The sequence below is a fragment of the Haliotis cracherodii genome, unplaced genomic scaffold (assembly GCF_022045235.1).
Source record: "Haliotis cracherodii isolate W230 unplaced genomic scaffold, xgHalCrac1.p SCAF_4, whole genome shotgun sequence".
NCBI classification, from domain to species: domain Eukaryota; kingdom Metazoa; phylum Mollusca; class Gastropoda; order Lepetellida; family Haliotidae; genus Haliotis; species Haliotis cracherodii.
In genome coordinates, this window is record NW_027266297.1 from 54,034,250 (window position 1) to 54,062,074 (window position 27,825).

Genomic DNA, 27,825 nt, shown 5'->3' on the forward strand with positions numbered 1-27,825 from the left:
ACATTTTGAATGTTCGGCGCGTGCTTGAAACGCCTTGGTTTAGATCATAATACAAAAACCTGGTAGAATTATACTTGTGCGTTATTACCCTCAGTGTATTCGCAGTGTTAGTTCACGAGCGATGTCAAATATAGCCTTCCACAAACGGGCATTCCAATTACTGTTCATTTCTACAAACGGTGATGAGGTTCAGGTGACTACCTCAGCAGCAGCAGCAGTAGTAGTAGTCGTAGTAGTAATAGTAGTAGTATGGTGGTAGTAGTATAGTAGTTTGGTGGTAGTAGTAGTAGTACTAGTAGTAGTATGGTGGTAGTAGTATAGTAGTTTGGTGGTAGTAGTAGTAGTACTAGTAGTAGCATGGTGGTAGTAGTATAGTAGTAGTAGTAGTAGTAGTCTTATAGTAGTAGTAGTAGTAGTGCTTGTAGTAGTATAGCAGAAGTAGTAGTACTAGTAGTAGTAGTAGTCGTATAGTAGTAGTAGTAGTAGTAGTAGTAGTAGTGCTTGTAGTATAGTAGTAGTAGTCGTCATATAGTTGGAGTATGGTGGTGGTAGCAGTAGTAGTTGTAGTATAGTTGTAGTAGTGTGGTGGTGGTGGTAGTAGTAGTAGTATAGTAGTATAGTAGTAGACGTAGTAGTAATATTACTGATAATAGCAAAACAACAGTATTAGCACTACTACTACTACTACTACTACTACTGCTGCTGCTGCTATTACTACTATTACTACTACCATCACTACGAACACTACTGCTATTACCAGCACTACCACTTTTACTACCACCACTACCACTATTAGTACCATCACTACCATCACCACCACCACTACCACTACTCCTATTACTACCACCGATACCACTACGACCACCACTACCACTACTAATTCAAGTGTTGGCAATAATTCAAGGGGATATCAAAACTCACTCTCTCAAACACCCATACCTAACCTCAAAGACATATTCATAGCTTTCAACACAAAAATAGGGACGTGCGTTTCATATTACCGGCTCTATTTTATTTTTCATTGAATCACCAGCACCCAACGTCAACTTATCTGATGTTACTAATTCCCCCTCAGATGTCCGACACACTGCTGTCAAATAAACACACCATTCTCTCGTGTACCTGAAGTTCTGTTCATTGATGCGCATGTTACAACACATAACACCTGATACCTCACCAGCATTTCTCACGAATACATGCAAATTACCCTGCTATAAAAACATGTACCTTAGCTACAACCGCTGAAGCAATTGGCCAAGGTGTTATAGGAATATACAACCTCTTGTTCGATTCCAACACTTGTATAAATTACCCACTACGACCAACTGTTTAGCATACGGGTATTAAACAATTTCATTGAGCAAATATGCGCGAATTTATTACCCCGGTGTGACAGCTAATAAGTTTCCATTTGCTTTACCCACGGTTAGGCGATAAATTCCAGATTTTCCCTTCGGAATGGCGGAAGGCATGCTGTTTTATGAATTTGTGACTAGCTTACACCCTTTGCTCGGACCGCCCCAGTGTTGTCGATAGTGAAATAGACATGCTTGTCTATAACCTTGCGAACATGGCTTGCATTAGGTGATCCGCTTTCAAAGGAAATCGACATATGCTGATTGCAATGTTGAAAGATGTTGGTGAAAACGATGAAGAGGTGTAAACATGTTATTCAATTTGGAGTGTCGGAGGTTTTGGTTACATAATTACGCAGACAAGTGCTGAAAGATGTTGGTGTATACTTGTAAGAAATTAATACATGAAAGAGAAAGGTTCCTGCAATACACAAGGTGTTTATTTGACAGTCTTGTAAACAATACATACTATCAGTTACACACGTATGGTTGAAATACACATGTTTTCACGGAGTGCCACATGGTCAGGCAAAGGCGTCTGTTGAAAAACAATATAACGCTGTTTTATGCTCACTGTTATTATAATGTATATTAAATATCAAGTCTTGTGTCATAACGCCCATGTGGACAAATCCATGTGCGAAAAAAGTGGAATAGCAGCACCATTTACAATTTCTGTAGTTTGTCAACATATATGATGTCAACGTTACTTATACAACGTATTTTATGCCTATTAAGAATTGGTGAATTATCACTGATGGTGCATACAGGTAGAAGATGTGGAAGCGAAGGGTGTAACGGATGATGCAAGTTCTGTACCCATCAGGCTGTCGAAGATGAATATCATTGTTTACCAGCTTGTATTTCAGTTCTATAAAAAAAAATACTCACCACGATACTATTCAGATAACTCGAATGTAATAAAATAAAAACATTTGTGGACTGTTAGACAAAAGTTTTATACGTATCAACTGTGCTAAATATGTGTCAGAAGATCTTGCTATAAGAAATATGTCGTTGTAATATTAGAACCTGTCACTGCATAGTGTTTTCAATGACAGTGACCTTTAGACATTGACTCTTCCTATTTCACCCTAACATATTCCTTCAAAATTGTTTAAATGAGGCGCCAAGTGTCAAATTACACGTATCCTAACGTCGTTACAACCCTCAAGCCGTCCTTCTTTCCAGTGTATTTTTACTGTATTTTGAAGACTGATATATTCTATGATGTCAATATATCATTCATAAGTAAACAACAAAAACATATAAGTCAGCAGCGACATATATGATTCGTTTCATTAGCTTTAAGTGAACGTTTGAACGGAGCAGTAAATTGGCATACCCGTCGGCTCTCACCGTGCAAGGGATGTCACTGAATAATGTTTTCAATGATCTTTGTACGTGGGCCTGTGGCCTTTCTACTGAATAAACCAACAGAACTGAAAAACATGTCCATTGTACAACTGCACCCAAACGATAAAGGGAACTTTGCCAGACAGGACCCTCTTAGACAGGAAAACCCACTTTCCGACCATTGACATTCGGGAGCATCAACATATTCTACTAAAAGAAAGTTAAGGACAGATCAACTATAGTAAAATGAAAGAATCGGGTGGTCCGTAACTTGTTTTCATCAGTATGTATACATAAGGAGCTTCGAGTGTATTGATGAATAATTTTGACGAATTCGCTCCCAACGATACTGGCCGGATTATCGAGGTTGCATTGTAAACACTTACCTGTCTTAGTGATGCAAATACGTTTGTACACCGTATATAACAAACATCCACTGATGTGTCACTAATTTATTGTTATCTGAATGGTAGAGAAAAGGTCATTCTGGAAGATATATAACATATACCTGTTTTCGGTTTGCGTATATACTGAAACAATTCTAGCTTGGAAAGTCTGCATAGTGATACATTTTTGTATAGATGCATTACTCAGCACCAATGTTAGGTTAATCAGGCAGTTTGTTACCTGGGAGGTATACGGTCCGGAATAAAGGGATTTCGCTGTAGCTGAGCAAGTATGGTGTCAACATGTAGTGTTGCTTAAATATAGGGAGCGATTCAATTGCTTTAATATTGGGAGAGACTCAATGTCTTGGTTGAAGGATGCTCGTATGCCATCTGTTTATAAATTATCTCTTAATGCTATGAAGCAGTTTTTACTCATCTATTTTGACTCACTTCTCCAATTAGAAATATGTATGGCTTTTAACAATGAAAAAAACAAAAAACGTATTCGCATATTTGCATGAAAAAATAATCAAATATAAATATATTCCATAAGATATTATCTATATATTTCGTTCAATTAAGTATATAAATACATTTACCTGAGCAAGATATTTTTTGGTCTACATCAATGGGGATGCATATCACAAGCCATAAGATAGGTGTAGAAACAAACATGGACACATATTCTGAAAATCTAAAAATACAAATTGAAAGTTAAAGTTTTAGGCGTGTGCATGTAACTTGAATCACACGATAAAATGGGAACCGAAGCTGAAACTGACAAGCATATTACATACAGCGCAATGAAGTCCTCTGGGGAGTACAGACAGACGGAAACACCATAACCCTGTCACAGCGAGGTGAAAAGCAGACTTGATTTTCAATAAGCATCTAAATATCACTGCTAAACACCAGTTTCAAAAGCTCGTCGACATTTCCAAAAATGTTGCGGCTATTTTCCCTAAGTCTCAGTGTTGTAATTGAACCCTATAGTGAGAGTAGTTTTTCTGCTAAACCTAACAATTGCTAGGAAATTGCAAAATATTTTTCTTCCTATTTCACCCTAACATATTTCTGCAAAACTGTTTAAATGAGGAGCGAAGTGTCAAATTACACGTATCCTAACGTCGTTACAACCCTCAAGCCGTCCTTCTTTCCAGTGTATTTTTACTGTATTTTGAAGACTGATATATTCTATGATGTACAATTTATTATTCATAAGTAAACAAAAAAAATATATTAGTCAACAGCAACATATATGATTCGTTTCATTATCTTTAAGTGAACGTTTGAACGGAGCAGTAAATTGGCATACCCGTCGGCTCTCACCCTGCAGGAAATGTGGGATTTAAAAAAAACCTTATATGTATTTAACTATAAAATCATGTATTTCCACATAAACTGACAATTCAGTTAAATTGTATATTTTATTAATTTTCTGTCGAAAATCGTGTTTGTTTACATAATCACATTGAAATGCAGATGCAGGTATGAAGTATCTGATGACTTGTTTGGTAACTGTTTCTCAACCATTTCATTGGTTGCCTCTGTGTTTGGCATCATGTCACGTGACTCAGATTCTGCAATCCATTCAGGAGCATACAGTGGTCTTAGACCATCATTCAGGAGCATACAGTGGTCTTAGACCATCATTCAGCAGGTATCCGAGGTACAACGTCCTAGACATTCATAAAGATGTGATCAATGTCATATAGAGATATTTCGAAACGATACATGAAGGCTTTATGAGAATAAATGGGGCTGATTTATTTCCAAAATGTTTTGAGGATTTTATCAGAACTTGTTTTGATGAATTTAGTGTTAGAATTATACTGCAATAAATCAGTTAAATATAAAAACTAAAATTCGGTATAAGATCACACATTTACAACATTCAATATTCCACATGGCGATGATAGGGGCCATTCAATTGGACTGAGTATCTTCACATGTAATAGAAATGTGTTCATTAATATCAAGAGGGACTCGATGAGATTTATTTTATCATTTCAGCAGTGATACCTGGCAGGAAGAACAGCCAGTCGCCAACAGACAGATGACCAAGGTCAGTATCAACATTACCATCAACATAGATATTAATAATAACAATCATAATAACCTCTATGTAAACCCCAAGGTTTCAAATCGGTCCCGCTGAAAAATACTTTTTATTTTTTATCTTCATAGATTAGTTTATATTCCCCATTATTCGATTTAATGGATGGATTTGAATAATATAAGACACCTCAAAATGTATAAATAACTGTTCGTGGCTGCAGTCATCCATGATACCATTCCACAACGCGACAGTTGTGGTAACCGCCATGCTCGTGTACCTTAATACAGACTTAATACCAAAAGCGACAATGCCTTTTCCATATTCATAATAAATCTCTCTTACAGACTGGATTGTACGATTCCGTTTATATCATGAGCATGTGTTTATAAATCATGTGTTTAAGAAAAGTAATAACACTAATTCTTCTTTGGGAAACACGGCCTTGGTCCCAGGGTCCCGATAACTGAGGGCACTGTAATAAATGTGTTATTTTCCTTTAGAAGTGGTCCACGACATATGTAACTGCATCACCGTCACACATCGCTCCAGTGCCTCATCAAACAGACAGACAGACAGACAGACAGACAATAGTTTAATAGTGTCTCACTTCTGTACATACGTAAAACAGCTTTGTACAACTTGACATAGACAGAATGTACAGAACCATTCAATAGAATTATGAGACAAATTAACTCGAATAGGAGCCACGCCACATCTAAACTTGGCTAGTGCCGATCTATAGTTTCTGTCCATCTTATTTGAAACACAGCATTCTGTCCCATATACTTGCTTGTAACATCGGTACGTTTTCAGGCGCATTTGGCCCCTCTTCCTTTCTTCACATATCACTCCAACGGGTAACATACTCATTCATACATTCAAACATCTAAAAGCCCGCGACCCTGCAATACAACACTGTACAGCCCACAAGTCCTGCGCGTGGTTGTTACCGCCCCAGTGTCATTATCGTCATTCACCACACACGGCCGAATTTAATCCGGGCTAATTGTCCCATCGTCCCGCCCAGAAAAACTTTATCTAATCGTTGAAGCCTACTTAACACTGAGCGCGAAGATAGACTCCCGTTTTATGCAACACACAATTGTCAAATCCCTCAAATCCACGGGAGATAAGTCTTGATGAACAGATCAAAGAGTAATCATTGAATAGGAAGGAACTTGGAGAAAAAGGAGCTGATTAGTTCAACATCTGTATCATGAACAATGATTTCTCCCTTGCAAGCTCCCAACACCGTATGTGGTGTGAGAATTGACTGAAGCGGCGGTTCTTTTGATGTGCAGGGTTATAATTATTACTTACTGCTAACCAAAACAAACAATTCCGGGGCTGTTTCTAGGATGCTTAATGAAGTATGTGACTGGCGGAAATGTGCGAAAATAAACTTTGCCAACCTCGTGCACAGATTATCCGCCATCTTGAAAATATCTCCTGCTAACGATTGCGTTATTTTCGTCCGCCATACATTCAGAAGATATCTGTGTTTGAGTTCTGCTTCTTTTTTTTCGAAGAAAATATTTATGTCTAAGCAATAACTGTGTATAAATGTTTCGTTTGAAGTTGTTAAATTCTTCAAAGTTGAGAAAAAACAAGCTATCGTATTGCGTGATGGCGCAGATCGGCGGCTTTACATGTCAGTGAGATGAAAGCGCTCGTATCCTTCAACTGGGTTGAATAATGTAAGACATTTTTAAACATGCGTCTTAACTGATCCTTTTGAATAACATTAGGAATTTCTGCCAATTAGAATGAAACCAATAATATTCGGAGATCAGTGAATAAGCCTGGAAATGAAGCTCCCTGTGTCCAAGTCCCTATGCACGCATCACACAGACTCATTTGTTGAAATAAACAAACATCCATCAACAAATATTTCTGATTTTGTTTTGCAGATAAATATTTGAATTAACGTGAGGATGTTATACGCTCCATATGAAACAGATTATGTTGTTATCGAATATAAAAAACACGCGTTTTTGAGAGATCCATCAAAATGTGACACTCATTCCAATACGATCACTTTAGTGGCTTCAGCCAAATATTAGCCCTATTTTATGTCGCCAGCCATTTGCTTTTAAGTACAAACGCGTGTGTTTCATAAAAACAAATAAATGAAATACTTTTTTATATGTCTTTTCTAATTCAAATATTTCAATTTAAATAACAGAGACTGGAATAAGAAGATTGCATTCCTATCGACGTGGTCGTTTTGGCGCTTATAAGAGCAAAACATGAAAATTAGCTTACTAAGATTTGAAAGAGAAATGCCACACGGCGTTAAAAAATCATCTGTCAGAGTATTTTGTTGTACACATTTTAAAGCAAAAAACATTCTGCATTTCAATGGCTGCTAAAACTAGTCCCGTACCGCGAAACTGGCATTATGTGAAGTAAATATGGTATGGAACGCGGATATACAAGGGAGATCAAACCGAACTAGAAGCCTTATATAATGCGCGGGAGAAAGCAAATTTCCACATCAGTGTTTTGCAATTTCCCCTCCCGCCTTGAGAAATTATCTTTCGATGAATATCCATTATGCCGGAAAACAACAAAAAGCAAGAGACGTCTTTTTAAAAAGCGAGAATCCCTAAAAACTCGTTCTATCACATCAATGCAGCTTAATGTGGCGAAACAGAGAAAGAGGAAGGCAAGGGACCCTCTTTAGAGTTCAAGGGGGGATCCTGGACCGTTTTAAGGATTCACTAGAATAACGTTTCGCTTTTTCGACTCACGTTAAAGCTGTGACAAGGACAACCATTAGCGATTTTTAGGGGTATCCTTTCCCTCTGGTAGTTCGACTGATCGGAAAACGCTGAAATTGAAACTGGCAAGACGATGGAACGGGGTTCTAATTGACGCTTCGGGTTGGTTTGGGGCCTTTGCAGGCTTCCTTTTAATACAAATACGGAAATGGCACACGAGGCGCTCTCGGAAAGAGTGGTGTTGTTTGATACAGCAAAACCTTGCACTAATCAGCGTTTTCCCCCGTAGTAATGTACACACAGATTCCCACTGGAAAGGCTTCGTGGAATAACTTGACGAGCAGTCCTCTGGCAGTGTTCGCGTCCGCAACCATCAGATCCTCTCATGCGGAAAACCCGGAGACGCAGCTAGTGATGATGCTGACGCTTGAATCATTAAGGATGAAGTTGCTGAGTCAGTCATCAGAGATAAGAGTGTTGTCTTTAGCTGACATTTTATAGTTGCAGTTGTTGACACGGGGTGTGTCAGTGCTGGCTGGAACATTCTTACTATCAGCTGTGACAGTTGTAACTGGAATAGTCTAAGGTCTAAGGTTACAACTGTCATACATAGTTAGATCTACGGTTACAATTGCCATAGTTAGATCTAATATTAAAGTTGCCAAAGTTAGATCTATTTTTACAATTGCCATAGTTAGATCTAGTATTACAATTGCCATAGTTAGATCTAATATTACACTTTTCACAATTAGACATAATATTTCAACTGCCATGGTTAGGTCTCAGGTTACAACAAGCATAAATAGAGCAACGTTACAACTGCCATGGGCATAATATTACAATTGTCGTAGATAGATCTAATGTTACAGTTTTCATAGTTTATCACTGTTCCTATCGGGTCTAATATTACAATTGTCACAATTAGGTCTAATGTTACAACTGCTATAGTAAGGTCTAATATTAAAATTGTTATAGTTAGGTCTAATATTACAATTGGTGTGGTTAGATCTCTAATGTTACGACTGTCATAGTTTGTCACTTTACCAGTAATGTTACGATTCTAGTAGTAGGATCTACTGTTACCGCTATAATAGTACTATTCAGTGATACTAGCTAGGTCTAATATTACCATTGTAATCATAGGACCTAATGTTACCACTGTAATAGTTCGGTCGAATATTACCATTGTAATAATAGGACCTAATGTTACCACTGTAATAGTTCGGTCGAATATTACCATTGTAATAATAGGACCTAATGTTACCACTGTAATAGTTCGGTCTAATATTACCATTGTAATAATAGGACCTAATGTTACCACTGTAATAGTTCGGTCTAATATTACCATTGTAAGATAATGATTTAGTGTTACCACTATAATAGTAGTATTTAATGTTGCTACTGTAATGGTTTCGTCTAATGTTAACATTTTAATAATAAAATCTACCGTTACTATTATACTAGTACCATTGTAAAAATACGAGTAACCAGTTTTACCATGATAATAGGAGTACATGTATCATATATAATTACTGTAATCGTTAGGTCTACTGTTAACATTTTAATAATATGATCTACTGTTACCACTATTATAGTAGTATCTAATGTTACCACCGTACTAGTCAGTTTTCATGTTACTGTTGTACTGGTCCAGTGTTACCACTGTCATAGTATCTACGGTTACCCCTATGATAGTAGGATCTACGGTTACCCTTAATAGTAGGATCTAATGTTACCGATGTACCAGAGGGGAGTAATGCTACCACTATAATAGTATAGGATCTAAGGCTATAACTGTACTATTTAGAGATACCGTTACAATTGTACTAGTAGGGTCTAGTGCTACCACAATAATAGTATAGGATCTAAGGCTATAACTGTACTATTTAGAGATACCGTTACAATTGTACTAGTAGGGTCTAATGCTACCACAATAATAGTATAGGATCTAATGCTATAACTGTACTATTTAGAGATAACGTTACAATTGTACCAGTAGGGTCTAATGCTACCACAATAATAGTATAGGATCTAATGCTATAACTGTACTATTTAGAGATACCGTTACAATTGTACTAGTAGGGTCTAGTGCTACCACAATAATAGTATAGGATCTAAGGCTATAACTGTACTATTTAGAGATAACGTTACAATTGTACCAGTAGGGTCTAATGCTACCACAATAATAGTATAGGACCTAAGGCTATAACTGTACTATTTAGGGATAACGTTACAATTGTAATAGTAGGGTCCAATTCTACAACTGTACTTGCCAGAACGATCCTGCGCTTGTAATATGAAGATTCAGCTGAACTGTAGTTATTCCAGACTGATGTGAACACTATACAGAGAATGGAATGTCGCAAGGCCTGCCTTGAACTGTACCTGTAAGGGTGTATGTGCAGCTGTAATCGTGAGGTATGTCTTGAGCTGTATTTGTAAGGGTATATGTGCAGCTGTAATCGTAAGGCCTGTCTTGATCTGTGTATCTAAGAGTTGTGTGCAGCTGTAATCATAAGGCTTGTCTTGAACTGTATCTGTAAGGGCGTGTGTGCAGCTGTGACCGTAAGGCTTGTCTTGGACTGTATCTGTAAGGGCGTGTGTGCATCTGTGATCGTAAGACTTGTCTTGAAATGTAATTATGAACGTATGGGTACATATGTAATCGTAATGGCCGAAATCATAATGATGACGGCTTTTTCTTCAATGACAATCCATTAAGGCGAATGTGTGTGTGTGCGTGTGTGTGTGTGTGTGGGGGGGCATATCATGAAATACCGTCACCTTTTCATTGCAAAGGTCACAGATCGATTGTGGGGTTTGAGGTCTCATTTCGTTCAATCAACAACGTCAATTAAGGATTGTATTGATTAAAAACTCCGACCCCTTCGTATAACATATACCGTCTTTGATTTAACAGGCGATGAAACTCCATGCTAATTAATACCATGCTTTGTACATATTGAATGCTGCGTAAAGTGCTTTCATTGCTAACATTCCGGTGTAAATGTTGACCAAACTGGATTTCCAATTTATTAATTTGTGACGCTAAAATCAATTCAGAAAATACTGAGTGTCATCCTTGGTTTCAACGTTGACTTATATCTAGTCCCTGAAATGAAATATTTTACCGAAAAAATACAGTTGTTTAATTATCTTAATATGATAAAATAATAAGGAATCCATTCTCTTCATTTTGCAGAAACTGCAGTAATCTTGACTTGTCAACTATTATAGACTTGCGTGGGCTGTATTGGATATATTTTTTCGGGGACAGATTAGTTTTGACGCCAAAATTGAAATAGGACTGTACGTTACATATAGCCATCAGTGTACTTTCTGATTGTTAGAGAATACTATGATTCCTTACCAAAGTTAAACCTGCCTTATCTGAATCCGTCTCCTATTTAGGATGGAGTTTGACATGCTCATGATATTGTCGGAATCGTTCAATGGATTCTGCTTGGAGAAGAGATTTCTTAGGATTATGGAAAGGGTTTGTCGCTTTTATTCCAAACTGGGACAAGCCATGGATCGATATTGTGTCAAAGCCCATGTATTTGAAATAATACATATTGACTAACGTGGATATATTTCAAAATAGTTTTGCTAATCTATCGGTAAGACGGGAAATGTGATCCTACGCTGCTCATGACTCGTAATCACGTATTACTAAAAGCTGTCGGGGTGGTGGTGTGGTGTAGGAGGTGGGCGAGTGGGTGAGAGTGGGGCTGTGGGAGTGTGTGTGTGTGTGTGTGTGGGGGGGGGGGGGGGGGGGGGGGGGCGGTGTATTGCTGAAACTTTTGGTATGTCTATTAAAAATATTTGTTGTAAAATATAGCGAAACATATTTCTTACATATACATTTTTCATATTTCATATATGTATTTTCAGTATTTCAAGTTACATAATATTCCATAATTTATTTATCATCCGTTCAATTTCTGAGCTTAGGTTTCCATCTGATGTAAACACGTTTCTGTGATCCCGTGAGAAAAGTAAATAAAAAACAAGTAACAGATATTTATTTGAAAATAAATCATTCTTTTGAAAGTCTTGGAGATTTTACGTACATTTCGCAGACACATGTCAATATCTCCTCAAGTGAAATCAACATGCATATGTAGCATGAAGCACGCACCTGCAGGCTCTAGCCGACTCTCAAGAGGTGCGGAAATATCTGAAATGTATAGCTCGTACATTTCAGCAAATTCATTTCAAACAGGTGCGCGAAGCTTGTACATTGCATAATGATATCTGCACGTGCAAAAGACAAAACACGTTGATATATATACATCACTAGGATGAGTGAAAATATGTGATTTGCAGCAAGTGCTTAGTGTCTGTTATTAGAAATGTGTTTGTTACTTATAGGATGTTAAAGCACATATGATGTTGATGACTTTCAGATATAATGGGCGAACACCAGAAGAAAAAAAACCCGGCATACTTGTGTCATATGAATACGTTGTGAAAAATGTTCCTTTCGTCGCTTCTTGTAACGTGTAGCTCACATGCCGTTCACTAAAATGGTTATTTGAGGAATAAATTCAACCAATAAATAGTTGGGCATATGTATGTAACCGGGTTGACACAATTTACGGCTATGAGTCTGTCTGGGCGTGTATATCAAAATTGGTGACGTACTTTTGTTTTTAAAAGAAATGTATTTGATGACAGACTGTTTAGCGTGGACGAATACTCTATGAAAAATGATATATGACGAATTCGTGAAACACTCGTCTATCCGGCACAAAAAAACACACCAAAATATATCCCCTTTCCTTATGTATTAGCCTTTCCTGAAATGTGTTATTCGGTAACCGTGTTGTTTGTGGTTGTTTTTCACAATGTATCGTTTCTCGAGTTATTCTCAACCAGCGTTCTGCCTCAATGAACTTTACAATTTATATCTTCCAAACAATACTGTTGTGTAGTCACACTCCCATGTCCCCTCTCACTCGGATGAAAACAGTGAGTGAATATTGTTTTTAGCCGCTTTTAGCAATATTCCTGCAATATCATGGCGGGGAACACACCAAAAATGGGCTTCACACATTGGGAATCGAGTCCGGGTCATCGACGTGACTTAGCGAACTCTTTAACCATTAGGCTACCCGTCCGCCCCCAGATTAAAATAAAGTTTGAACGTGGATCCGATATCTTGCCGATAAACATTCGCATCACTAGACCATGTCTTATCACACAACTGAAGATGGAGTTCGAGCAAGGACCACTTGCCTTGCAGGGAACACTTGGATCACGCTTTGCCTTGTCACACAGCTATAATTGGTCTCGAACCTAGATCCATTGCCTGGCGGGCAAACACTCCAACCACTCAGCTATATATACATCCTCACATTATAACAGTTGATTACTCGGTGTTTACTCAAGGTAAATTCTAACACTTAAACTAGATTTATAGTAAATATGAAACTATATAATTCAAAGTGATATAATCAAATCTAAAGGAGAAGATCGGGTGTACAAGTGTAATATCTCATAAGAGATTTTGTACAACATAATATTGTCCTTAAACAATTGTTTTATACGATTAATTTTGATTAAAATGAAAGCCATTAAACATACAGATAATAAATGAGCAATGCGTATTCCTTTCAAATAAGAAATAGTTTATATTATACACAGAGTGAATGAATAATTTACCTCAGTCAACAATATCACGCTTTGTCATAACGGAAAATAATCAGAAAGAAAACTCGCTACCCAAATTAGAATGAATAAATTGCGCTGTGTGTTTCATGTCAGTTTCAACGGTGATTGAAATGTATCAGTGTCAGTTGCTTATTGTAAGGTGTCTTCTTATCAGTATAACGTACATGCGCTCCTAAAGTTGGTGGTTTATTGCAGCATTCCTGTTATACGATCTCAGCACACCGTGAAAGTGACACCTAGCCCAGTGGATCGAAAACAAATAAAAATACCGGTCCGCAATAATGGTTCATAAATTTAATACTTGTCCTATGACCGTTCAGATAAAGGGCCCTTGATCTTAAGAAGTGTTTGGGGGTATATTGTGGATTGAAAAAAGTCTAAATTTACTTAAGTTTTCTTTGTGAGTAACAGTTTAAGCGTCTGTCTGTTTCAAGTGTTTGTGAACAACGTCATGGAGATCTTGGTAAAAAAAATCTGAAAACGTTAAATGTAGTTGTAATTTTAGTCATTGATTTGAATCACATATTGAAGTGTTTTGGGCTCGTATTTGTTGTTTGTTTACAATTTGTATATGGGTCTATGTCAGCACGCACTTTACTTCATAGTAGTCGCTTTGTCGTTTTTTTATCATTGAAGTTATATAGTTTAATATTCATTAATAACTAAGGTTTTTTTTAATGTTTCAAAACAAACACATCCCACATTTCAACGAGGGATGAGTGTAGCAGTGCATCTGTCAGTTATATACCGTTTGTCATAATGGAAATATAACATAGGAATATTGAATAAAATCTACCTTTCATAATCGACATTTCCTTCAATAATATTTTACTTTGCAAAAAGTGTATATACCAGTAACATAATAGTGGAAATTACCAGAAAAGATTAATTTTCTACCATTTCTCACGACCACTGTAATAGTTTTATTCGAAAGGAAGGTAACTGGGTCGCCTAAAATAGAAATGTGTCAGAAATGTGTTTTATTAAATTTCATTTGGAAAAAAAATTGTTTTACGTAAAAAGGTCAAACAGGTTCTCGACTTTCATAGCTCACCAAGCCAAAGTCCAAATAAGATTTATCAAATCAATAATAACTTATATATTCACAATAAATTCACCATATTTTTCACTAAGACACATGCTGATTTGATATACAGTGGCCAGATTTTCCCGATATGATAAGTTTTGTTTATTCAAGCACGTATACTTAGTTCAATATTGCTGAGCCAGGCTACATCTATCCTCAGCATGATATATGATGCGATTATAAAACATTTTCATAGCAAATAATATCCGATTTCGTTCCAAAAGATCAATCAGAGAGCATTCTTAACACTCTGACAACGATTTCTAATCAAATAGAGCAGCGTAGGGGTAGGGGAGTTTATTTCTGCTGGAGTACCTGATTTATGCTCAGTCAGAACACGGAAAATGCTGTAAATTATCATAAAACTTCACTCGCAAAATATTTGTCTAACTTGCACGAGATATTGTCATTTATGGTCGATAGTATCCCAAAGTTTGAGGAGTGGGGCGATTTCCCTCTGCTACTTGAAGAGTCATATAACTGCCAAAGCCCCACTCATCCCCTGAAATCTCAATCACCGAACACGTTGAACCCAGGAACGAACCAGTGCTGTCTCAGATAGCATTGAGAAGGCATCCGCTTATCAAAGTATTTTGTAATGATTTCATGTTTACAGTCTCACAGGAAAACACTCACTTAAAATGCAATAAGCGTTTTATTGCCGCGTTTTATAAATATGGGTCTCGTTGTGTTATTTTCTGTGAACTAATTAAGCCCGGCGTGAGTGTTAGACAATACAGATGTTGGGTGTGAAAGGAGGGCAATAAACCTGTGCAAATGACTGGCGACAACCTTGTCGATTGCACTTACGCTTCCAAGATACCACTGATTTGGTCGTCGATTGGGCATGTAGATTGCACAGCTTGTGAAATGTACATGCGTGTGTCAATTTCATTTCAAAGCCTTCAATGAGTAGGCCTAATTCTTGTCGATAGCACTATTGTTATTGTGCCCCTACTTGTACCTTGCTTGTATATTGCAGTTGCGGTGAAATTGACAAGCGAACGAATGCATTTGATGGTAGGTCGAAGTGGGTGCAGGAAGCTGTCGTAGGACTATTGAAGTTTTCAATAACACTTAAGATACAATGTGATCAGAGCTACACAATGTATTTGCAGTAAGGACTTCTAAGCATGAACAAATCATAAGGTTTTGTGACTCAGCGTTTCAACTGTAATGATATATAAACTATAAGACCACTATTTATTTGATCTTTTTAGATCTAAAAAAACAAGTGCACCGTCTGTTTCAATCAAGTCTCATGTATGCCTTCAACCGACAAGGAACGAACTTTTCAACCGATCAAGGGCTGTGTTTCACTCGCCAACTTATGAAATCAAACTTTAAAAAAAATATACTTGAACAATATAATGTAATCAACAGACAATTCAAACACATTTCTGATTTAACATGATAATATTTCACTCTTTCAAAAATCAAATTGTAATAAAAAACGATTGTCAATAAAAACTCTTTATTGTGCCTAATTATTTTTTATGGTTAATTTGAAGAGAAATGCCAATGTTATAATAAATATTTTACATAGCAAGATGAATAGACATTAAAAATGGCCTGGACAAGTACTGAAGTTACGGCTGTGATAACACTTACTATTAGTACTATTGAATGACAGACATAAACATCCTGTTCTGTGAAACTTTCATCCTTGTGTACATTTCATTATAGTAAATGTTGATTTCAGATGTATATTTCCCTTCCAGTAGGTAGCATCACCACATGTGAGTGATCTGTTTCAGTCTTGCATGTCGATTACTCTTGGGGGTTGATCTGCCCCGAGGCTCGCACGAGTACCTTATTACGTCACTTAATTAGTCAGTATCCTGCCCATAATGTTATTGACAACGTACCAGCTGATTGGTTCGTATCATTGGTTTAAATAAACTGTCAACTCATTAAAGCAGACAGATCTGATAGTTCATACATGTTGCACCAGCAGTTTATGAACACTAGTTAAATTTGGAAGAAAATTTATGGATGTCAACTTCTTTATTATGGGGAAGACAACGCCTCAGAGTATATACTTACTCCTTCATTCACCCGATGAAGGACTAAGTATATACTCCGAAATATACTTAGTAGAGAAGTTGACATCCATATGTGTATCACTTCTAAATGCCAAACAAAGACTTAATAGTTAAAAGTTTTTTAACATTGCATATCTTATGTTATTTGAATGTCATATAGTTTTGTTTAATGTATTGCTAACTATGCACACAGTGCAACATTGTATATTTATATATTCAACTGAACATTTAAGTATGCATTTGTGTTAGTACATGTGTGGATAAAGAAATAACCTGTGTGTGTTCAAGTCTATGAATAAATAGGTGACAATACATATTAGACTTGAATATCACGTGTGGTGAATGTTATATAGTTAATGAATGTATTGATATCATTGCATGCAATAACACAACTTGGCCATAATTATAATACGTTTATATTAAATTTAAGATGGAGTATTCGTTAGTGTTAGTTTGGATAGACTTAACACCGAGGTTAGACGCTCTATATGTTTGGCTGTCGTGTATAATACAGACTTGTATTTTTGAAATGAACATGTGTCAATTTCACTTGAACCTGAAATAAACAGACTTCTATTTCTCTAAGTGTGTGTTTATCAAGAGCCTACTAGTTTGTATATTACTTCGCGTTGTGTGAAGGTATTAGAAGTGATATAGGTATTTTAAGTGTTGTTAAGTCCTCATTAGCAAGTGCAGTAGGCACGGATTTGCTCTTCAGGAAGTAAGACCATCAGGTTATCAGCAGCCTGCCAATGTATAAATATTTCACACTGCCTCTTATTGTATCAACCCTTCAGTCGTGATTTAGTAATTTTATCGAAACATTATATTACCTAAAAATACCTAATCTCAAATTCAAGATGTCGATTGACATATAATCAGTATATGAAATATTCATTTGAAAAAAAGTTGTATGTTACTCTAACAACTACAATTATGAATAATTTTGAGATAAAATATGATAAATAAAAACATTAAGTTTTTGGGTTTATTTGTAAACGTATACATGATGTCTCCAAAGTTTGGCCAACTACAAGATCCACGGTATTTAGAATGCTGGGGTTACACATTATGATATACATAGCACTTCTACATGTTTCTTACACCTTCCGGAGAAATCAACAACTTCGTTGTACATTTCATGTCGTCCATCAGTGATGGTGCAATGTACAAGCCCACTCCCTACACGGCCCCGAGTCCGGTGTGAAATGTACATGTATCACAGTGTGTGATATTTCGCTATGTACATCAGACCTCCTAGCCTAGCAGCACAAGTAGACGTATCGCATGACATTTGTGCTTGAAACTGATTACTTTTCCATGTGTTGTACAGCTTCTGTAGCCGTCAGAGACTGAAATGTACAAGCGCCTCACGCCGACACACAATACTTGGGCAAGGCGGTCGTTATCTCATTACAAATTATTTTAAAGACCCGTAATTGCTTTGCGATAGCAGCTGTCATACTTGGAGATTTGTATCAATCTCGTCCCAGTAATGGAGTACTTTCTCAATGAAATGTGTATTTCCAACTTGTGAAATGAACATGTAAAGAGACATGAATGTTTAGAGAAGCTTGCTCTCTTACATGTATTCCGAGATTTGTATCACAACCGTGAGCGAAATAGATCACTTTCTCAATGAAATGTGTATTTCAGATAGTTGAAATGTACACGTTGAGGACCGGGAATAGGTGCGAGATGTTTACTATCGTGCATGGATTTGGAGATAAGTATCATTCCATCTCGGGAAATAGATACCTTTCTCAATGAAAGAGTATTCGAATCCTTGAAATGTACACGTTGAGTGTTCAGCATTGTTGGAGATGTTTCTTTATCATTCATATAATATGAATCAAGCCCCTTTGTGAAATAGATCACTTTCTCAATGAAATGTGTATTTCAAAGGCTGAAATATACACGTTCACCGCGATAATTGTTTTGAAGATTGTCGGTGTCTTGAACGCTATGGGAGATTGGGATCAGATTTATTCCTCTGTGACATTCTTCTCGATGAAATACACTTCTGGTTCTCAAATTTGAACATGTAAATGTTGAAACATATTTTCATCTAATATGTCATCTACGAATTGCTTGTGGAGTTGATTGTATGCTTTCAATATGAACCCGTTGTTGAAACTACCATATCTGCGACATTCTTGCCTCTCTTAAATGTCATTTTTTTCATATATGCAGATACATATTATACCCGTACAAGCGTCTATTTACAATACTTTGTTTACAACTAATTACGCATATTAATTCAATCCAAACACTCGGCAGAAAATAATTATTCTCACAGCAAAACATGAACATGATGGATATAATAGTATGTTATATTTTGTTATAGGTAGTATTTACTTGCTTCATAAAGGTACTGGCATCAATACCAAAATGTCGCATTAGAAGAATAAGTAAGTTGAAATCAATCAGCTTTGTCTTCTTGACTTAATAAACTAAAGGCTGAATATTCTAACCACAGTTACATTAAAACACATTTTTTTCAGAAGCGAATCGTACGAAAAATAACAGCTTCAATAAGTTGTATATCAAGTATGGTATATGTTTTTTTATAATTCCCACGTGCAGAAGCCGCCTGTCACTGAGAGGGTATGACACTGCAGTGGAACAGGCAACGCTTGTATGTCATCATCTGTTATCATAGCCAAGGCAGCTGTCGAAGACTAACGGGCGTAAAATGATGGGTTTGGGTGTAATCGCATTATAGATGAATTTTATTCGATCTACTTTATCAAATAAATATATACTAAATAATACAGTTAAATGAAAACCGTTTCATGATAACTTAACATGAAACTACACGTGTTGTTTATGATAAGAATTTACAAAAATCATTCTGAAACGCAATTTCTACATTTTTCAAATTACAGATCATTGTGAAACCGCAACTTTTGACCTATGATATATTGCACGATGGGAGACTTGGTACTAGCATTGTAATGTACATTTGTATTCACTTATGCTTAAACAACACTCGACTGCGGACATGTATTTCTATTCTCTTTAGATAATGCTGATTTTCTGTCCGTATGTTACACTTGCATGTTGTGTTTCGATGAAAGCGCCCACTACAAACATGCCAATACGTTACTTGTCACTGAACGTACAGCTCAGAACATCAAAACCAGTAACGATTTTCTTAACCACTACCCAACATCACTACCATACACTCAATACGTTGGTCAATAACATTAAGATTAAACATTAAAATTAAGATAAAATGATAAATGAGTAATCACAATGTTCAAATCATTATCATTACAATAAATATGTTGAGATTCATATTCCTATTTACACTGGTAATAATTTATATATTGAAAATTTTAATCATGTTATCGACACGAACTGAATACGTATGACTTTAATTTGTGACTTAAAACGATATTGATAAATACATTCAAATTTGAAAGGAATGCTCAGTATGTATATGATGATAAAATCAAACATTCAAGATGTGACGTGGGTAATAGTAACATTCTAATAAACGGTTTTATCTAAATGATGTCCTTAGCTGTTTGCCTATGGTAAACTTTTCATAAGGTAATAGTCAAGTTGTCAAAGGGGAACCAGTTCACACACAAGCTTTGGGAAAACGTATGATTTATCGCTCTAGCGGATGCGAAAACACGTTTGGGGCTTTTAATGGTGGTACCCTTAACTACGCTTTCCACAAACATTTTGCTCTCGACCGTAATCAAACACAGAAACGAATGAAAAGACACATTGACTAATTCTACACTATGTGGCCGTTATGTGTTGTTCAAATTGGCTTTAGATAATTCCCCGTGAATAAAACTGGTAGGTGAATGGCTCAAAAGAAGAAACTATCTTCGCCTCAACTGGTTTTCAATTTGCTACTTGAAATAATATTGAAGGAAGACATTTTCTCAGCGCGTATCCACTCTATAAACATTGACTAGTTTTACAGCGACTTAAACAGATGTAGGTGACTGCTTATGCCGCGGGCTAGATAATAAAACAGAAAAGAAATATAAACTTGCTTTATAAGTTAGTTCAGTGGGTGTTACGATTCGCCCCGCACTTTAAAACCCTTTGAAAAGTGTCAGAATGGATAAGCTATCCTAACATTGTGAGAATGTATTCGTTTGTATTCCATCATTTCAGATTCTAAACAAGCCTAAATGTTTACATATGATTAGCAAATACATGTTAATTAGGGGGGAGTTAATTATTGTTAACATGAACAATAGCCTTGTTTCGATTGATTACTGGAAAGAATAATTGTTCAGTTTTGTTTTGGTTTTAGTACAAAAAATAATTGTCACCACGTGTCCATGGCTGTAAGATTAATTCAGTTAATTTATTAAAAAGCATTGCAAATATGACAATTTTGTTTGAAAAGGTCTACGAATGTTTGAAGGCAATTGAAATTCAAGGACATTGTGTCGTACAATGACTTAAAATATAGATTAAGAAATTATTTTAATTTCGTAACGATGTATGTTTATTCAAAGATTTACATAACATTACACATTGTATTTCAATTTATAGGGAGAGTAAATAAACGAAAGAATGACATTACAGGGTGCTTTCTATTCAAAATTGATTTATTTTCGAAGGCTATGTGAGTGAGTCATCGTTTTGGGCCTTTATGAGAAAATATGTCGATCAATTTGTGTCATTTTTGTCAAACAAAATCATAATTACCTATAAATAATTAATCTTCTGGTAATATCGCAACAATGCCATGTTTCTCCCTGCTAACAGTGTCTATGTGTGCGTATGTTATGTACTTACATGGAAGAAACGCCTTAATCAAGTTTGATATAGAAGAATTTCAACGCATTTCATAATTATCAAAATACTGTGATATTGCAATGGACGACATAATTGCCGTAGTTATATCTAATATTAATTTGTACCAATAACAATATCTGTTTTTACAATCACTACAATAATCAATTATGAGAAACAAAGCGGCGGAGTTTCTCCCATTTAAAGAACTAAGGAAAACAATATAGCATATTAAGTGTTTGAAAAATCACTATGTGATGTCTCCACTCCAAGCCAACGATTTCCGTGGCCATTTAACACACCAAATCACCCAGTATAATCACCATGTAATTCCTTTCTAAATCTGTTCATCATGACGTTGGGAAATGTGGACATATACGTCTAAATTTTAAGAAAGAGGATCAACTGAAATTAGTGCTTTTTTTCTAAATCGAAATATATATTTTCGTTGGCGCCAGACATAGCCTAATTTGTTCAAATAGTCTAACCTTTTAGACGGTGTTTATCAAAGAATCAAATATATCAGACCATTTACATCGAACTAACATACACTTTTGTTCAGTCCAATAGGTAAACAATTATTTTATCGTGTTTATTAGCTAATCCGTATTAGAGATTATCATTAGCTGTGTGGGGACCACGGTAGTCGCTCTAACTGACCTCATTAAACAATCATTGTGTAGCCTCCTCAGATACACCGCGATCTGTAAGACCTCTTTCATTAATCCGTCTTGGTAATCCAAATCCCAGATCAGGAGATTGAAACATTGGGTTCCTAACGCGCATGTTCTAGAGACTACATGTAATCAAAAATCATTGTTGGATAAAGGTCCAAATTGGATTAATTAAATTAGAATTGCTTTGAGTTGTTCCGAATGTGTGTTTGTTAGGTATTTTGTGTTGACTAATATAAACGGTTCTATGTGGTTTGTTTTTCCTCGTGTTGGGCTAAACCAAAGATTTAATATTATAAACATATACCACTCTATAATAATTCAATTACTATAATAATCTTGAGAACAAACGTTTATTTCTATTAACCATCTAGACATTATAATCCCGTCTGAATGTTTTACATTTCTTACAAACTATGTGTATAACCTCCTCGTCGATTTCCACTAAAATTAACTTTTAAACTGAAAATGTTTTATAAAAGAACAGTTACTGTTGCTTCAAATTAATTCAGAACGTGAACCGGTATGGAAATTTACCTGTAAGTTCAACATTAGATGTTCGTCCCAATAAGTACATTGTTCTTAAAGTGGTGCAATGGTAACGATTTGGTTTCTGTAACAATATAGTATTTCCTGACTCAAGACGAGACATCCTAAAACAAGCCAATTATCCCGCTTCGTCAAAAATAAGATATAATTTCCAACATATGTTTTACCATTTGGGACAGTGTGTTAAACCAGTCGTCGCCCTACGCCCTTAGCCGAGCTGCGTTTAATATCCCGTATCACTTTAAACACATGTGTGACAAGAAACACCGTGTATATTGCCTCTCTTAAATGGCAGGCAATGGCCTGGCAGCATGTACGTTTCAAATGTACACTTGTAATTTTCACTCAATTTCATATCTGGAAAAGCCACTTTCACTTTGGAAATTTATGTTTTCAAAAACAAGGTTTGTTTTTCTCGTGTGAAAAATTAAGATAAACATGTAAATTGCATTCAAGCGTTAGATTGCAGTCAATCAAAAACTGTAACATGTTGAAAGTGGTGCTTCTCAAATAGAAACATCTAGTTTGTAAACTGTTTGAAGAAAAAAAATAAGATGTGAATTTCAGTTCATATATTTCGTTTTATTGTACTGGCAATTTGTACATGTCACAGCACTTGTAATCAATTTTAAATTATCTATACAATTTACACGAATAAACATTTTGATTGTAATTCAGCTATGAAAGCACATTTTCCCTCGACTATTTCGCTGGTGTACAACATGTTCTGAGGTTAATTTCTATCATTCATACACACATACATTTATGCAGATGGAAGTGGAAATTCAACGAATATTTGAATTTAAATACTATTTAAAACAAAAACCTCCGAACGACAAACATGAGAAAGTGTCCATAAATGTTTTGACAAACGTTAGACAAATATTAAAATGTCAATTTCTAAGCGTATAACTTCCGACTAGATTGTAACTAACATATATTGCAATGCATTCACCGCGTGACATGAACACGCGGAATTGACAAGTGATCGCCACCGAAAGAGACATGTCTACAGCACGTTATCGACGTTTGATATAGATGAGGGTAGAAATAAACAAGTTACTTACAAACACCGTGACAGTCACAGAACAAACTCACTGATTTCAGTCACATATATTGTCTTTGGCATTTTGGTTCTCATGTCAATTGCAAAAACGGCCTTGTACATATCTGAACAGGATTTGCACATATGCTTCCAGAAAGGAATGTAGAAAATGTTCACCACTTCATCCCTTGCCAATTAGTCCCATCTTAGCTTGATCCACCGCTAATCTTTAGCACTCTGCGGTCACTCTCCGGACTTTGGGGGTCCAGGAGTCAGGTCGGACCCTGCTTGGCCACTGAATCTCACGAGATCAAAGTTTTCAAATTTACTGAACACCTGAGCGTTCTCTTTGAAGTTTACCGCGGCCAGGTAGGTATGGCACATGCTTGCACATATTGACGATACTTTTCTAAGTCAAGTGGTGTCATCGCTGACATTGCCCCGGCCAGCGGAGAAAATGCACTACCCCCGGGTCGAGGAACGTCCATGATACCCCCGGTCCTGAAGGATGCAAAGGAGTGTGGCAGTGCGAGCGATGGTAGCCCCGTTGATAGACTTGGTCTCAACGATTGCATTGATGAAGGTGCTAAAGATGATGAAATAATAGGTTTACTACTTGAACTATTGGGTGAAGAAGATGAAGATGAAGAACTTGTCCCTATTATACTGTCTATAGAGAACCCAGGTTTAGAGGAACTTGAACTTGCTGGCTTTTCCGGCTTTTCCAATGATTCCAACTTTTTTAACTGACTCGATGTCCCTGAAGTCGGCAGTCCGAGCGCATTTGGGTTCAACCCGGCCGACAAATAGGCTGAATGCTGTAGATGGGATCGTGCGTAATCCCCCGGGAGAAAGGAGAAATGATGCGACAGGGGGGACATGTATGGGTACGGGAGGCCGGTGGGGGACGCTCCGAAGGCCGCTGGGTGGGCGTGGGCAGTGAGGAGGCCGTGGTGGTGGAAGTACGGGTCCGCCCCAGACATGAAGGCTGTGGGCTGCTGCATCATGTCGGGTGTGTGTCGCTTGTACCGCTTTCGTCGTCGGAGGAAGCTGCCGTTGTCAAACATGTCCTCACTGGCGGGGTCCAAGGTCCAGTAGTTCCCCTTTCCGGGATTTCCCGGTTCACGGGGAATTTTCACAAAACAGTCATTGAGGGAGAGATTATGTCTGATGCTGTTCTGCCAGGCGGGGAATTTCTCCCTGTAATAAGGGAATCTGTTCATGATGAATTCACATATTCCCGACAGTGTGAGGCGTTTTCTCGGGGACTGCAGGATCGACATGGTAATCAAAGCGATATATGAATAAGGAGGTTTTACCATGTTGGATTTGCTTCTTGATTTATCATCCAACTTTTTACATGAGTCTTCATCATTGCTGGCAAAGCTGCTGTCATCAGCTTTGGTTTCCTTGCTTTCGTTGAGATCCCCGTCCATGTCGCTACCGTGGAGAGACAGGGGGGACGAGATGGGGGAGGGAGGGGGTGAGTCTACCTCTAAGTGTTCATCATCACTACAGTCCTCCTCATCGCCTCGCGTAGTCTGCATCAACACGGAATTCCCTCCATTTAAACAAATATTGTCTCTGAAGCTTGTGGGGTGGCTCTCGGAGCCCGTGGGTGAGGATGTCATGTGTGTCTTCCTTAGATCCAGGTACTGCTCGTCAGGGATAGCTGCCGTGGGGTGAGGCCCGGGTCTTTCCATGTCGTAACGCATCTCAGACACCAAAGCAGAAATGGTGAAAATTTTCAGTCAGTGAACACTTCAATAAAAATTGTCCAAGTTGGGAAATCACCAAACACGCCTTGTCGCACGAGGGATAATAATCACTGACTGACTTGCGCTCGTAGACGTTGAGCCTCAACACTCATGGCGTCGAATGACAGGAGGTTTTTCTGCGCGTGTACTAAGATGCCACTATACTGAAGGCGGCCACCCAAAGCGATTTCTATTCGTCGACTGTTGTCGTACACTGAGCAGAGACTCCGCCTGCCTGTCAATAAACCCATAGCGCGGGTCACGTGACCAACCGGCAGCGGCCCTCGTCACTGCATTAACATATCAATTCGCTGGTTGAGCGTCGTAATACCGCCCCCACCGATTAGCCGGTTTGTTCAGTCAATATCCCCTCACAAACGCCGCTAAATTTTGAGCCCTTCCACGCGGCTTTGAAACAAAATGGTGCGAAGAAACGTTGGTACTCCCCAATTTTTTCCCCTCTTTATTAAACAGGTCTGGTTGTGGCAATTAATTTTTCGCTCTCTGATTCGTCTTACTGGAGCTGGTATTTTCCGCTGTGTCCCGCACTGGCTTTTGCTAACAGAAATGTTTATTTTTCAGGCAGCTTTTTCATCTTTCTTTGTTACCCCAATTATGATGGCCGAGTGATCGCACCGATGAAGTTTAGTCTCATTGAAAAACAAACACTTACATCCTATCCGCAAATAGTTAGGAGTGAAAATACCTCAATCTGGCTAGCACATGGCTGGACCCGTGTCCCTCCCGACACTGGGTGGGGGCTCCGGGAGGGACATAACCCCAAATGCACGGAATAACGCTTCAAGATTAGCCTGTGAGTTATTCATTTATTTTATTTCAAACAGGTTATCTAGAAAAGGCAATATATTAGCATTCGTGTCGTTTTCATCCAAGATCGTCTTTTCCCCCACAGCGAGTGTTATCAATGCATGTATATTTCATTCTACGATCATCGCTGTCACTCTTGATAACATCTCGTTTCATGCACGTGTATAACATGACGGGCCATCAGAAAACACTGACAGTTTTTTTTTATCACATCATGTCTCCGAAATATGGAAACCAGATGCCCCTGGAATATTGACTGGTACACACTACTATATTAAAACCCTTTCGTCGGGGCGTATGAAGGTAAGCCAGGATAAATGAACATCATCTATTTGAAATGGACATGGGTTGTTAATTTCTATTAAGATAAAGTCTGGAGTATTCTGAAATATATTTACAATTTACCCTTTAGAATAAAAAAAGCATCGCAAATGTTCATTCATCACAAATGATTTGAATTTGAATTCGTTGTTTACAACTCAGAAACTCGTTTTACTATGTACATTGCCTACGGCTGCGCTAACGAGTTGGATTAAAACTGTAGTGGTAATTGCAATTACTAATATTCTGATGATTAAAATATACTTAATCACCAGCTAAAAGCAATTAATGGCAAAAATCACTCTCTTCTTTGTTTTTTGATATAAAATGGTTTTAGACGTAAAACTTGACACATTTTCAGCACAGAAGAGGAAAAAAAGGTAAAGAAAATTAATAAATTTATCAAATAACAGATTCATTAAATATTTGATAAATCGGCTAATGACAAACAAAAGAAAGTACTACATAGTAATGGTTCTTATGATTCAACGTGACTCATGAGCGAAATTACCCAATTAAAATTTCTTTTATTGACAAGAAATTCTTTCATTGCGATCCACGGGCCTCAACCGAGGGTGGAAATAAACACGATGCTTAAGTGCTGCCTTTGTCTTATTTGTCGAGAAACGCACGCAAATCGGCTTCACGTGAGAGCAGTTTTGTTGTAACTGGTCGTAAGAAAACATCCCAGCTCCAGATTTCGATTCATGGAAGAATGTTATAATCACAGTTATCGTTCATAATTCATATTTCAGTTCAAATATATTTCTTTTCAGAATCTGAGTTCAATCCATTGATATGACAAACCAGTTCTATTTAGGTCTATATGATTATGGCATAGTTCGTTGAATTATTCCAAAAATGTATATTTAACGATTTATGAATAATAATTGATATAGTTGAAGCGATATCATTAATAACATGATGACTTCCATCTATCTTTAACGAATTAAATATTAATGTAATCTGTAATTGTAATCAGTATTAATCCTGAAATCGACACGGTCTCCCGTGAGTGATGGTGTCGATTTCACAACAACAGCCGAGCGGTGAAATCTGGCAACAGTGTATGCGAATGGGAGATTATTGCAGTAAACTTACATCATGAAATTACCCTAAAATATTTACACCCGAGTCACATCATAATCTGTCAGCTTTTATCATCATCTCTCAGTTGTCCATCAGCGG

At 37.1% G+C, this 27,825-nt stretch overlaps 1 protein-coding gene across 1 annotated transcript; it reads right to left on the reverse strand.

Moving 5' to 3' along the window:
- Positions 1-23,271: 23,271 nt before the first annotated feature.
- On the reverse strand, positions 23,272-25,670 carry LOC139478855 (forkhead box protein D3-A-like). The gene has a single exon (XM_071261519.1). The coding sequence runs from the start codon at positions 25,444-25,446 to the stop codon at positions 24,088-24,090; it is 1,359 nt and encodes a 452-aa protein (XP_071117620.1). The 5' UTR covers positions 25,447-25,670; the 3' UTR covers positions 23,272-24,087.
- Between the last annotated feature and the right edge of the window lie 2,155 nt (positions 25,671-27,825).

What these genes read in the sequence shown, in the direction of transcription:
- LOC139478855 (XM_071261519.1), bottom strand. Translation starts at nt 25,446, where the DNA reads ATGCGTTACGACATGGAAAGACCCGGGCCTCACCCCACGGCAGCTATC.